The sequence below is a fragment of the Photinus pyralis genome, unplaced genomic scaffold (genome assembly GCF_008802855.1).
Source record: "Photinus pyralis isolate 1611_PpyrPB1 unplaced genomic scaffold, Ppyr1.3 Ppyr1.4_LG1, whole genome shotgun sequence".
In the NCBI taxonomy this organism is placed as follows: Eukaryota; Metazoa; Arthropoda; class Insecta; order Coleoptera; family Lampyridae; genus Photinus; species Photinus pyralis.
Window position 1 is genome coordinate 34,975,148 of NW_022170249.1, and position 15,161 is coordinate 34,990,308.

Genomic DNA, 15,161 nt, shown 5'->3' on the forward strand with positions numbered 1-15,161 from the left:
ATATTATTGGTGGGTGCTCGAATTGTGGGGGTCCCAGCTACCCACGAAATTCGTGTGCAGCTGAGAACCATATCCATCCGCACGTGTAGAAAAGTGAACCATTTGCAAAAAATGTGAAAACGAAAATCCTCGTGGGTAAATTCATAAAGAAAATAAGGCCATTGCGTATCGTATCGCATTGGTGACACTCCCTAGCTACAGACGTTTTCAGGTCGCATCAACAGCCGGATGTCTGACCTAACGAGAGCCGTGGTATGACTGCCAGGACCGCCAGCCCTTCGAAACATGGTAGTCAGGAGATGTTCTGTAAAAACACTGGTAAGTTGCGGGATTCGAACTCACAACCTGTGAGGTTAGAGTCCGAGTCTTAAACGAGCAGATATCCTAATATAACTTCATGTAATGGCACAGGCCGACCGAAGGTTAGCAAAACTTCTAGCCTTTGTAACGGCACTTTTAATATTTCTCGAAATTTACTTGATTGGTTTAGATTTTAGGAGTAACTTTTATAATTTGGACAGCTGAGATTCAAAATTATGTTAAGTTTTAGGATACAAGTTTAGAAAGGGTGGTAAGATTTAACACAGGGGTGTGTCGGTGTATACGAAAATAAAAATATCGGATTTCAGTGGGTTTTGCTCGTTATGCTCATTAACAAAATACAAAGTTTCTCACCGACCGTGTTAACCAAAGAGACCGTGTCAAATTTTTTGTTTATATACAATCGAGACCAATTTGAAATTTACAACATCCTTCTGAGTAGGTCACCCAGATGGACATTTGTGTGCCCTTATGATACAAATACCGCCAGTCAGGAAACGGTCAAGTTAAAACAGAGATCAGAAATAATCCCTTGTCGGTAAGTTGAATGAAATGATCCGTGACTAGAAATTTAAAATATCTAAAGGGGACGGTCACCTCTCACACATTTTTCAATACTGACAGTTCTATGCGGCTTATTAATATTGGAAAAAAACGGTCCCATGGTTCGAGGCGAGACGTCCGAAAGAATTCTTCTACCCCCGCGGATAAAGGGAAATATAAACATATATACATACGGGGTACATTTTTAAAAAGATGGCAGAGGGGCTTGAGTTTTGGAGGAAGTAGGTCGCGATACTCGGCGTTAACCCTCGCGATAATTTTCGCGATAGCCCCATAACGAGAACGAAGAATACGGGAAGTTCAATTCGTCGCGAAAGGATTTAGCCCCGGCCACGCGGGTACCTCCATATAGAAATTCGTGGAAGTCGGTTGCTGCGAAAATCGTGTGTACGACGAGGTGTTCGGTATACGCGGATAAGGGAAAGCTAATAAAGCGTCAAACGAAAAAATCGCGAGCGAACGTCCGTCAAGGTAAAACCACCGATATTCAAACAGTGATTTGGGTTTCGTGTTGCGACCAGCGGACATCTAATTAGCAATATTTGAACGCGAATTCTTCTGGACATCTCCATCTTCCACCCAACTGCTAGTGAAGTGACACTTGATCTGCACCTTTACCCTACGATCGGATAGGAGTAGTACTTATTAAGGTCTGTACAGTTTTTTTTTTGTGTTGTAAATCTTTAGGTCGATTTTGTAAAGCAATAAGTAGTAGTTAGGAACGTATAATAAGTTGTTGGATTACAATTAGGCAACAGTTAGGGTTAGTTATTTAGCGCACGTATGTATGTATATTTGTATTGTGCTTCGGTTGTAAAAGATCGTAAGTGGAAAATAAGATGCAGATATGTAAAGTGCTATCTTCCGGTTTTTAATATACACCCTCTGTAGAATCGAGGAATGTGCGTTTATTTTTTTGTGTCAAATCACTGAGCCATCATTTCGAGATTAGAAAGGGCGGTAGCCACACGAAAGCTAATTTTCACTAGTCGTGGTACTTGGGTTTGCACTAGACTGACGTTGCGAAATTACAGGGCGATAAAAAAAAACTTAATTGCAATAAGAAACGTTGCACCTTCAACATCCTTGCAGTCCTTAATTGAGCCGGACGACCTACCTTCTAGCTCGAACTTGTGTTGCTTCCATCATTCTCTCTTTTTCTCTTTCTCGTTTCCATTATCTGGTCCGCTGCAAGCATTTCCTGATTGCACAAGAGTATCAAACAAGTAATATCTCTAGCCATTACTTCCTTTTGCCTTTGATCCTTCAATATCCATTCTTTTGTGGTCCCACAAAAGTTTTCTATGATATCCGCATCATAGAGGCCTGAGGCAAATAACAAGCTCTTATATTTATCCATTCAAAGTGGCGTAATCGTAAGGATCTGTTATTATTATTTATCGCAAACAACGATCAATTCCATATATAAATAAAAATAAATAAAATAATAAATAAATCAACAGGAATAACGCCATTCAATCGTCAGGTCATTAATGACAACTTGGTTCCAAGAATGGGATTACTCGCATGGTGTGGGAACATCATTTCCAAGACCGATGCTAGAGCTGATAGAACCATGGCAACAGTGGGAATGTGGGCAGACCTTCTAGGATCTTTTATAGCTGAACGCAAAATCACAGACCAAGATAATGCGCGTCGAATGCTATGTTCCTCCGCAAAAACAACATCCTCGTCGCCAAATGTTAATCTTTGTATTGTATGTTTTGGGTTCGTGGTACCTCAATTGTACATAAATTTATTCAATTTATTTATTTCGAACAGAGCAGAATCTCTAATGACAATCTAATTGAAAAATAATAAATATGTAACTAAGTAACACTGCTAAGCAACCAAAACAACCGACATATATAACACGGAATGATGTATTTCCCTCGCATGTATCATTGCAAGTAGCTGATATAGTCATCACAACAATGCCAATCCCATTACGGTACCTCTGATAACGCTCATTTAATGATCTTTAGTCATAGTATCTGTATATGTTGCGACTTTAAAGAGGGAAACCTGACACAGGCCTTTGCTAATAAAATGATTGATGGAATTACCTCTGACCTAGGGATCCGGCATCTAGACCTTGACGCAAGATCCTGAGATGTTGCACACTTTTTTCGGGTTGGGCGTGTCAGATGCAAACATTCCACATATTACAAACCATTGGACTAACCATCCTATTGAACCAATGAGACTACGTCTTACTGTTCAGCAGCCATCTGGATATGGACTTACCACATTACATCTCATCGGTCGTTGTATTGTTACATACAGTACATTTCGATGGGACAGAATCAAGGCCGAAGAAGAGTGGACTGGCTTCGAAGTTGCGGTAAGGGAAGTCCACCATAATGAATGGTATGGTTTTAGACGAGATTAGGGATAGTGCGATCTACTCTTTACAAGAATCTTGCTTACGTAGCCAAAGAACTGCTTATAAGAGTTGGGGGAGAAGCCAGTCTGAGAAACTATCCAGGGATTCGTTACGCGAGCTAAGCATCCAGCAGCGGTGGACCTCATTATAGCAGAGCATGAAGCTCACCGCGAGAGGGAATTATAATGCAATAGTGCAAATGAACTACAAGACCAGTAGGTACATGATTTAAAGTAGTTCCAACGGTTCAAAGAGTTCGCGGCAGCGCTAAATTGATGACGTAGAATGGTGAATTGGTTGAAAGAACGGTAAGGTCTGACCAGTGAATGTTTCCCGGTATGACGTCAGGCGTTCAAACGATTATACGAGAGTAATAGGCAGTTATTTCTGAATCTAGCTGCCTATTTTCGTCCCGAGCAAGACGATGAAGGTCCTCTTCGCCGACTGAATTGCTTTCAAGAGGCAAATGTGCAATTTTCAATACTTGTAGGCTAGTTCCACATTACCTTATTATTAAAATACAGTGCGCGGCAAACTGATTTGGAAATTTCAGTCCGCACGGTGCTGAGACACGGCGTTGAGGCTCCGCCCTTCCGGAGTCATGTTCAAACCGGAGCTACGTGCCATGGTACGAGCACATGCACCGGTCAAGCTGTACAAAGTGGATGAGTACTTGCGCGAGCACGGCCACGAAGTTTTACGCTTGCCGCCTTACCACTGCCAGTTTAATGCCATAGAACTGATTTGGGCGCAAGTAACAGGACACATATTTGCATGTAACCATTTAATTTTTGGTAAACCCATTATGATAATCATTAATCACGTATGTGAGCCTATAAGAGCTGGCACAACGCTGGCATTCTGTCGTTAGGCACACGGGGATCGTTATAGACCAATACGACACCCAGTGCGGCGTTTTAGATCAAGTTTCGGACCTCATCATCCATATTGGTGCCGACAGCTTCAACTCGGAATATATGGACTGCGATTAGGAAATGCCGTTGCCATGACAGCACGAGCGCATTGTGTGGGGCCAGACATTTTCTTAATAAAGAAACGTGTTCACCGCGACTCCCTGGGTTTTAAAATTCTATTTGGATAACGTTTCCACCCACAATGACACCCTGAAAACAAGTCGGCATCGCCGCTACTGGTAAAAAATTCAGTTGACTTCAACCATACACTTCTTCGTGACGTCACACCGGCAAACATGCAATAGCCTTTTGAGATGATACCGTATCTGACTACCCATGTAAGATAGAAAAAAGGTAAAAACTGTCCATTTTTAGATATTTTTACGATCCAGAGGCGTACTAAAAACAAATATTTGGACCACCGTTTACGAGATTGGGCCCAAAGTTGGTTTTTTTAAATGCAACGCCATGTATATCCTACCGTCAATTTTTTTGCAGCTCTTTTCTCCTGATTACGTTGATGTATCACAACCTTTATTTTTTTATTTTAGCCTTGAACTATAAATAAAAACCCATTTTTTAGGTTTTCTAAATAGTAGGCCATGGATTCATGGAGATTTTGATTTTGAAAAATATAACATAATGTTGTTGGGTTTATTTCGTTTGGCAGGATGAAATTTTCGGACGGACATCTTAATTAAGATGGACAAGGGCCTTCTTACGTAATTAACTTTTGTAATTAGTAATTTGTCGTTGGTCTATGTAACAGCATGGAAATTATTATATCATACGAGAAAGCGGTCAAGGTTGTTTTTGTTTACCTCTTTATTTTATTTAACGTAGAAATTTCCGGGAATTTTGTTTACTTTTATCTGTTATCAATTGTAAATGCTTAATTTAATTGACATATGGATGTGATTTATCGCCTTTTCTGTGTAGTTAAAAGAGATGAATTTTTATTTTTCCTAGAATTGAAGTTAATTAATTATTCGACCTCTATTATTTTAGTCTATTAACGTACGTTGAGGAGATAGTCTTTGTTGTCAACTGTGGTTGTTATCATTTAGATTTTCGGAAAAGGGTTTTCGCTTTAAATACGACGTTAAGAGGAAGAACGTTGCTTTTGGCCAAGTTCAGCGCGGAACTACGTTCCGTTGAAGTTTTAATCGCTTTTAGCCACAGTCTACGTAGAATTAAGTCTCGTTGAAGAATTTAAACCAGCCTCTTGCCCCGTTGAGAGCAGTACTACGTTTCATTTGTGTTTTTATTGGAGGTTTGCACAAGGTCAATTTTAATTATTCAAGATTTTGCAGTTCTGTTTGGAGTGTAAGGTATTTGATTTGACCCACTATCTGTTAGAAGTTAATAGCTTAACTGAGAGCAGAGTCGAATCTCTCCTCTGTGTTGGGAAGAAGTTTTGTGCCGTGATAATAACTAAAGGGAAAGAGCTGGCTAGGTTTTTGTTTTCGTATTGTAATCAGGAAAATGAATGCAAATAATTGACGTTAAGATATAAAAAAAACCAACATTTGGTCGAATCTCAGAAGCGGTGGTCCAAACACTTTTTTTTCGTACGCTACTACACTACGTAAAAATATCTAAAAGAAACCGTATTGCGGCCTCGCCTTTCAAAATGTTCGGCCTAGAACCCCAGGGCTTTTTACATCAATAGTGTTTATTTCTAGATTCTGTACCGTTGATATACGAAATAATACAATAATTGGCATACATTTGCAACCTGTCAATTGCAGATCGGTAACTAGCTCAGTCAACATTAGGTGTAATTGCTGAATTATTGTTCTAGTTTCTACAAAAGAAATGGAATTACTATTTCCTAATTGTACTTTTTAATTAAAGTAGTTTGTTTGGAATTAAACATCTGGCTATTCGTTCATTCCACAGACCCGTCACAGGTAAAATACTTTTATGCTCTCAGAGAATATTTGCTTTCATTCAATAGGTCGACTACTAGAACCAGTGAATGTACTCGGATTTTGCATGTTACACTCCGTTCCTTACACAACAGTTTTCAACGATTTGATGGCGTAAAAATATCCGTCAGCGCGTTGTTTCGCAGTTTGAAGAAACTGAATTCCTGTAGCGGAATCGCACAATTTTAAATTGATTATTTTTAATAGAACAGCAACAGCCCTCTGTAGCTCAAAGAAGACTACAGTTTTTGATAGACTTTAAACAAAACGAAACTTCTCCCTTTCCATTATCAGTGGTTTTCGGTGAAAGGTTTTTGCTATCCCTGCATAGTTTATATTGCGCATTATTTCAATCTTCAAGTTACTAATAGCAGACGGCTGTCTTGAGGTTTTTAACTTAAAAAATTTCCATGAATTATGTAATACCTTTGAACTTCACCTTGAAACTATCATTTATGTCACAATTTCTTCAGGAAATAGTAAAGAATGATTAATCTAGCTCTACTTTTATACAGCGTGTGTTCAGTAATTAAAGTTAATAAGCGTTCAAAGCAGTCGTAGAAAAAGAACTTGACAACTATAAACTAAAGTACGTTATGGATCTGGTAAATAACCGCATTACGTGTTTCCATCCAGCGCATAAAAACTTTGGTGTTATCGCCCCAGTAATTTACTAATGCAAATAACTCTATTTTAACAACAGTTGTTAATTAGCACTCTTTCATTACAATTATAATTGCTCTCGCCTCCCATCAGCCTTTTACACTTTGATCTAACTCAATAAGAACTGTAGATCCGGAAGAGTAATTTAATAAACAACTATATTTTTCAAATTCGACTTTCAATACCGAGCTCAATTTATTTCGGTGCCTTCAAATAGTTCTCGTCAGGGTGGATTATCGTTGTGCTTCTCGAACAATCGAGAGAAAAGTACAAACTATCTGAATCGATATAGAACTTCTATATCTTCCTTTTAAAGGATTATCGTCCGTAATAAGTGTATCAAGGAAATGTAATGGATTTCCGTTTCAATTTCCTAACTTTAAAATTTTCATGCTTCATAAAATTCGATTATGCGAATTTGAAAGGAACTTTCGTAATTAACGAAGATAGGTCTCGGAAATCACCGCTAAAATTGTTTATGTTCCATAAATAAGTAAATATATGAATAAGAGATACTTTCTCGAATCCAGAAGAATAATGTTGCAGATTATACACCTCGACTGGAATTCTGATTTTCTTATAAATTCGTAATGCACATGGCAAGGTGGTGCAATTTAAAGTTTTACGTTTGCAGTTCATATACAATACGTGAGGATTTTACGAAGCAAATTTAGGCTCTATTTAATTAGAGTTTCTTTGGGGAACTAATTTATTATTCAGCCTAAAGTTAACTTAATCATTGTAAAAATTAATTAATCTCGCTCGTCTTTAGGGAGTTACATTTTTGTTAGCGCAAAATAGTCTACTAACCTGTACGCTTTTCGGCGTCGTTAAGGGTGATATCTTCGAGAACAACTTTTTCGCTACGTCCTTTCGCATTTTCGGCGTAGACCACGACCCTTAATGACGGCGGAATCCCCTCACCATTAGATGTTAATAACTCGGAAAGTTCGAAACGGAAAAATGGCATCTCGGTGTTGCTGCTGCTAACGTTAAACCGCAAACGCATCGTATATGAGTCGTAAGCTTCCAAGACAAACCTCTGGGGAAGTCCTCCGTCGTAACCTGCCCGACATTCAACCTCAAGAGCATCCGTGCTATGATTAGTGGCTGTTCGGAGAGTACAATTGCTCAAGGGACTCGGCTTTGCTGCAAAGTTAATGTAAAACATTTTAAGTACAAGCATAATTTATGCCAATAAGTTATGACTAACTATGTATGTAACAAGATCTAAAGACTATTCTCGGGAGTATTTAACGCTCATTTTTGGAGTATTACAGTCAAATTGGAATTTCTACATAATGCATGATTGTAATATTCCTACCAAATCAATACCTAACTAAAATATTGTAATTAATACCCCTTATGTATATAGCGCACCGCGGATTAATTACTACAATGAAGCAATGTACCAATTCATAATAACTGTATAGATAATAAATGTAACGCGATTTCAGTTGATGCGTACAAATCCCTGCTATAATTGATTACTATAAATCATTTAAAATCTGAATAATATTTGCAAATTTAACGCTACAACAGGAATAAAAAATTTAATGAGTATTTTTACAACGGCTTCACTTTGAGTAAGAAAACTTCCGATAAGGACTATAAAATTTTCAGCTTCATAAAAACGGCACACTTTACGCTACAAAGAGTGTACTAAAAAAATTTTTAATTTATTTCATGGTATTTGTATAGATAAAAACTGCCATCAATATCAAAGTTATTGATGAGCGGACGAAGCAAGTCCAACACTGGCATTTTCGTGTTAATTTCCTGCGGGTGGGGGGCTAGCTTGTTTCCTGCATGTGTGTGGTTTCGGGTTTGTGTGACGAATGTTTCTGGTTCCATGCTGGTCTCGGTTGACCGTTTTTCGAACATTCCCCTTGTCCGTCCACCATCTCCGATGCGGCAGCTTGGATGTCTTCTTTCAATGCGTTTCGTATCCCTAATAGGGCTATTGGTAGTGCTTGCATCCATTTCGACTTGTGGCAACGGAGGGCATTTTTGAGTTGTCTATGAAAACGCTCTACCATTCCGTTTGCCTGCGGATAGTACGCTGTCGTTCGAATGCGTTTGAAAGAGTTTGGCTAGGTTTTGGAATAGATCGGCCTCGAACTGACATTCCTGATCGGCTGTGACGTGTAGGGGAACGCCGAAACTCCAGCTGCTTACGAATTCTTGCGCAACTGTTTCGGTTTCGATGTTGCTTAAGGGGATGGCTTCGGTGCATCCAGTCTATCTGTCAAATGCAGGTGAGGATATATCGGAATCCTTGGCTTTCTGGTAAGGGTTCTACCATATAAGATGTGGATGTGCTCGTACCTGAATTTGTTGGTTAGGAATTGCTCGAGAGCTCGAAATCGTTTTAACCCCTTTAAGGGTCTTCAATAACGGGTATATGAGTTTGCGACGGTTTCTAGGTTGTGCGTCAGATTAGAGAGCCTAAAAAGCGCAAAATTTTTGCACTTTTTTGAACATTTCGCTTATAACTCGAAAAGTACGTATCCTACAGAAAATTTGACTCTCTTCTAAAGAGCATTAAATTATGCGTTTACAGAAAATAAAATGTTTGTTGCTGATAAGGAGCTCTGTTGTGCCATATTAATTTTCCTATTCCTCATTAAAAACGCAAAATACCACCGCCACACAGCTTGAGTGTCGCTTCAAAACCGACATGTCGAGTCGCTCGGCAAAAAGGAAGCGGTGTATACAAACCATAGATTAAACACAAAAGATACATGGTCGCTACATCGTGTCGCTGCCGCGCCGCGCGCTTTGGTAGGACCAGGGCCTTACTGGCCGCGCAAGTCGGTTTGAAATCTGGGTCTTTCTTATTTAGATGCCAAACCGGCTGGCTGCCAAGAATCGTCCACCAACGTTGCTTTACACTCCAGTGCAATCTTACTTCCGCTCTACTATACTGCGTGAAATCCGGCGTGACAATGCAACAGCATTCCGTTTGAAATTTAGTAGCCATCTAAGGCCGCATAATCTGTTCTTCAAGTCGAGTTTCTTCCGTACAGGGATTTATAAAAGTGCTCGACGGATTTTCCAGCCACCGTTTCGGCTAAGAGTAGGAACATAGTCTAGTTATCTCGCCATTCACGTCGTCATAAAAAGAAATACAGGAAAGAAAATCCGCACACCTCGATGTTCTTCCCATAACAAAATTATTTGTTTTTGAAGATGCAGTTGCTTGAAACTCGCTTCGTGATTGGCTGTCTCAAGGTTGTAGAATGTCTTGTTAGTATACAGGGTGCCCATTATGTGTGGAATATAGTACCGAGTGGTCCAATAAGACTGTACCTCGGCCAGATCTCGGGAACCGTTCGTCGTGTGACTTAGGGGTAAACAAAATTATTGGGTAAATCGGTCATGAAGAATCGCTGGAAAATATTTTCAAGTTCTAAAAATGACCACCAGAGGGCATAACTGCAATCTTAAATTTTAAAATTAAATTTCGCATAATAAACTAAAAAAGTTTATCATTTTCGTAAAAAAAACTCAGTTATTTCAAAAACGAAGATGGTGTGGGGCGTTCAATTGTTTTTGCAATAACCTGCTTCAACTTCTGAACGGTTTGACCGATTTTAACAATTTGGTATCATTGAAAATAGCATTCCTTGGGCAATAAGAATCAGTATATCGATAATTAAATCATTTAGTTGAATCCTTCTCCGCCAGGGGGTAGTTTTGACCCAAAATCCTAAAAAAATCAAATGGAATATGATTTTTTCTTTATGAAAAAGTAGCCAAATAACATCCAAAGAGGCCAGTGAAAACCGTTTTTCAATATCTCGTTCCTAACCTCAAATATTGGGAAAATGAGATTAATTAATAAAAATTCTTAAATTGATATAGGTAAATGGTTGGTGGTGTTTATTTTATTTATTTATTTATGTTTATGTTAGCACTTATAATTGTCAAAAAAAGTTTACATGTAAAAGTGTATATAACATAAGTCAAAAATAGAACAAACAAACAATAATACATTAACACTAAATCACACTACCAACTTACATTTAACATGTTTGTAAGTTTCACATGATCCTCAAATTCATCCAGGGTGTAAAAAGCTTAGAAAATGTTCTTCCAATTTTAATGGAAGATATTCCGCTGGACATCCGCCAGCATGATGGTTGTCCAGCCCATGATGCCCTTGCTGTTCGCCAGTGTTTAGATGCCACCTTCCCTGACCGCTGGATCGGAAGAGGAAGCCTATTCCCTTGACCTCCAAGGCAAGTATTTAACACAAGAATCTTTAGATGTTGCCTTTTGGAATGTTTCTGTTCAATAACAATTGCAATTGCGCACACATTAAAACTGAATGAATGTTTTTAGGTCTCCCGATTTAACCTGCATTGATTTTTATCTCTGGGGAAGGATTAAGTAAGGATATAGTTTTTGCAGGCCAACTTCCCGCGAGGATATGATTGCAAGAATTAGGAATGCCATCTTGAACATTCCACGAGCTGGCTGTTCAACTCATCAGCGTCTTCAGATGATCCAAAATAACTGAGGCCATTTTGAACACCTGGGTCGCAATTAGATCACTTTATTTTTCCTTTCGTGGGCTTCTTAGAGCCGCAGACCATATCATAAAAATAATTCAGAAAACTAACTATAATATACCCTCGATTACACCTATAATATTAAAGTGACTTAATAAGTTCAGGATGCGTTTAGTCCCTTTGGCGGAACGTGAATGTTCTGATATATTTTTTTTAGTGATTTATATATTTATGTTGTTTTATTTATAGATGGTTTTCCGCTATAATATTAACAAACAAATTACATTTTATAAAACAAATACATGTACATACGTACCTATAATATTAACCACACGCTAACAATTATATTATTTAGATTCACAATTGCCTCTTTAACATTCTATTCATTTTGTAGCTAAATTTTTAGTAGTTTTAGGAAATTTACCGCACGATCCTTGGCCTTCAAAGATCCATTAATCTCATTTTCCCAATATTTGAGGTTAGGAACGAGATTTTGAAAAACGGGTTTCACTGGCCTCTTTGGATGTGATTTGACTACTTTTTCATAAAAAAGTCATATCATTCCATTTGATTTTTTAGATTTTTTTAGGATTTTGGGTTATGGCGTCAAAACTAGCCCCCTGGCGGAGAAGGATTCAACTAAATTACCCCAATTTGCCCAAGGAATGCTCTTTAACGATACCAAATTTGTTAAAATCGATCAAACCGTTAAGAAGTTTAAGCAGGTTATTACAAATACAATTGAACGCCCCACACAATCTTTGTTTTTGAAATAACTGAGTTTTTTTTACGAAATGAACTGGTTTTCTTTAAAAGTGTGAAAATTTTTTTTAGTTTATGATGCGTAATTTAAAGAAAATGCAAAATTAAAATTTAAGATGGCAGTTACGCCCTCTGGTGGTCATTTTTAGAACTTGAAAATATTTTCCAGCGATTCTTCATGACCGATTTACTCAATAATTTTTTTTACTCCTAAGTCATACGACGAACGGTTCCCGAGATATGGCCGAGGAACAGTCTTATTGGGTCACCTGGTACATATCTCGGTAAATATCGAATGTATACAACATTTTTCTCAATGTAAGTTGTTTAACATTTTATTTAGGGCTCATTTGATAGATACGTATTTTCTCTTTTCGATGATATAACATGTTAGTACCGTAATACAAGAAAATTTTTCAAAAAAATGGTAACAAAAGTACACATTCATTAGTTTTATTTTGATGTAGGATATTAAGATTAATGTTATTGATGTGATTATAATTTTTGAAACATTTTCTTGTATTATACAGAGGGGAACCTCTAAAAAAGCATTATTCGGGTCACTCTGTAATCGGCCGTAAGCCTGTTGAGGGCCTAGAACAAGAGGGACAATAAATTAAATATTTTAAAATTAAAATTATGGTACCAATGTGTTATATAATCGAAAAGAGAAAAAAATCTCTATCAAATGAGCCTAATGAAAAGGTGAACTGCCATATAAAAAAATTCAATTGTTTTTCGTTACTCATTTGTTTTCTGAAATAAAAACAACTGAATGCTGCCTTATTATGGGAAATAAAATGTTAAACAACTTACATATAGAAAAATTTTGTATACATTCGATATTTACAGAGATATATACTATATTCCATACATAATGGGCACCCTGTATAGTGTGTGTGAGGTGTTTCAACAGTTTCCCAGCTTGACTATGTTTTACCAAATCCCTGCAAAATGCGAAGCGAAAAGAACAGCGCGATGCGTGGTGCAGTGAATGGCGAGATGACTTGCTCCCCTATGTTTCCACCCTAAGAAAGCACCTTAACTAAATTATCCAACAACTTTCTCTTTCTTCTCCATCTTGTTTTTGGGAAAAACTCAAAAACATCTCCAAATGCGACGTTACTGATGTTGGCATCCAAACAGAACGCCGCGTTTGAACCAGCATCGACGCCTTTTTAATTTCTGAAAAGCAACTGAACATTCATCTGACCAATCAAAACCGTTGGCATCTTCAATAAGGCGGGTCAGAGGTTTAGCAATTGTGGCAAAACGCGCCACAAATCGTCGCACGTCGGTATTCACGCTGGAAAATATGAAATTTCTTCGGAGAAAGTTTTGGATTGGCCGAGCGAAGCCTTTGTAGGACTCTCGCAGATTTCATATGACCTTCGAAGAACTTTTTCGTCACAATGATGTCGTTCAGGGAGACACTAAATAAATCTTCCACGATAGCCCTTTAGCACAGTTTCCACGAGACGTTCAAATGTCGCGAGTGCGTTGCACAATCCAAACGGCATGACTGTAAAACGCCATAATCCAGATCCAAACGTAAATGCAGTCTTCTCCTGATCTTCTTTTGCAATTATAAGCTAAACCCTGGCTAAAATGGTTGCGCATGTGCCTGTAGTTCTTTGCATATCGCATATTTGTTGCTTATTGTTGTATGGAAATATGTTATGGGGCGGCGACAAATCATTTATTTGTAAAAAAAATTAGTTTCGTTTGCCCACAACTGCACTTGTTTAGGTACTTGCATACATACTCTCTGTGTTACACGATGTATGCGTTTAACACGTAATGACAAGACATTTTATCCGTGAACAAGTAGGTATTTACCGTATCGATTTATGTAAACAAAAGGTTTTGTGTCGAAAATATCAATACCAATTTTGCAACCCCAAGGGTAGGTAATCAATGTTTCGGTACCGAGCAAATTTCTGAACAACGATTAATTTGTGCGGTGTAAGTAGTGATTACATAAACTTAATACACAAAATGCACGTCGATTGTTGTAAGCGCAAATTAATACCTGAGAAGTTGTAGAGCCATTGATTAACTCTAGCTATAAGCGCTTCAACTTTAATTAAACGCATCGCAACTGGTAACCAAGTATCTCTTGTTGAAATGCAAATGTGGTTTAATAATTAGAAGCAACTTGTTTAAAAAAATGAAATACCTGCAGGTACAATTTGAAAGATGCAAGGTTCCGATTGTCTTCCGATAGGATTCTGTCCCCAACATGTGAGGGTGCCATAGTCTCTTTGGGACGCCGGAGTATACTTCAGTTCGCTCATGTTACCACTGGTGGTTGTGAAACGTGCAGGTGACACATCGAAGCTTTCGCCGCTATTATTGAACTGCCATACGAAAGTAACTTCGCTTGGATCCGCAGCCACATGGCATCTGACACGTATCACTTCATCTAATGAAGCTCCGATTACGGAAATTTCAGAATCTCGACAAACTGGTGCAACTGAAAAGTATATAAAAAGCGTCAATTTAACGAAAAAATTCTAGGCAACGATAAAATCATTTTTTATTTTCTTTTATCGTAAAAAATGAGGCACTCTTCACGTACACATAATATATAGGGCAAAGAAGACGCGGTCGGAATAAGCGATCTCTACGGATGAGCGCGACCTGTATGCTAGCTTAGCGGGGCAGAAGTTGTAATCCCGTTGCGGTTGAGGCCAGTCAGGATTGACATGTGTGCTCTAGGGAGCGTGCATTCCAGAGTCTTAAGCTGTTTCTAGCGCGACAAGAATTTATGCGCGTTATTTTAACGTAATTGCTGTTTTTATGAGCAAAGACGAAATACTGAATGTACAAGTTATCCGAATAAAATAAAACAATGACGACGCCTTAGACGTGACATATGGACAAAGCAGCGCTAGCCACGCATGCGAGGATTTACGGAGTTTACTTTGCGACTCTCACGTCGCATTAAGGATTACGAACAAAAAACACAGACCTCCACAGTTCTTATATGTACTCCGTCACTAGTAAATCAAGACAATTGGATTTGATGATTTTGCGCGTCCTTTATCTGAAAGATGCATTGTTATTTCAAAGTAAAACTCATTTCCACCTGGTACAATCA

General features: G+C 38.2%; 1 protein-coding gene across 1 annotated transcript in view; it reads right to left on the minus strand.

Moving 5' to 3' along the window:
* The window catches only part of LOC116160054 (nephrin-like), a 138,556-nt gene that overhangs the window by 11,492 nt on the left and 111,903 nt on the right, over window positions 1–15,161 (minus strand). The window contains exons 9-10 of the mRNA XM_031473188.1: window positions 14,238–14,534; window positions 7,590–7,928 (exon numbers count right to left, since the gene is read on the minus strand). Coding sequence (XP_031329048.1) covers window positions 7,590–7,928; window positions 14,238–14,534 — 636 coding nt within the window. The remainder of the gene's footprint in view (window positions 1–7,589; window positions 7,929–14,237; window positions 14,535–15,161) is intronic.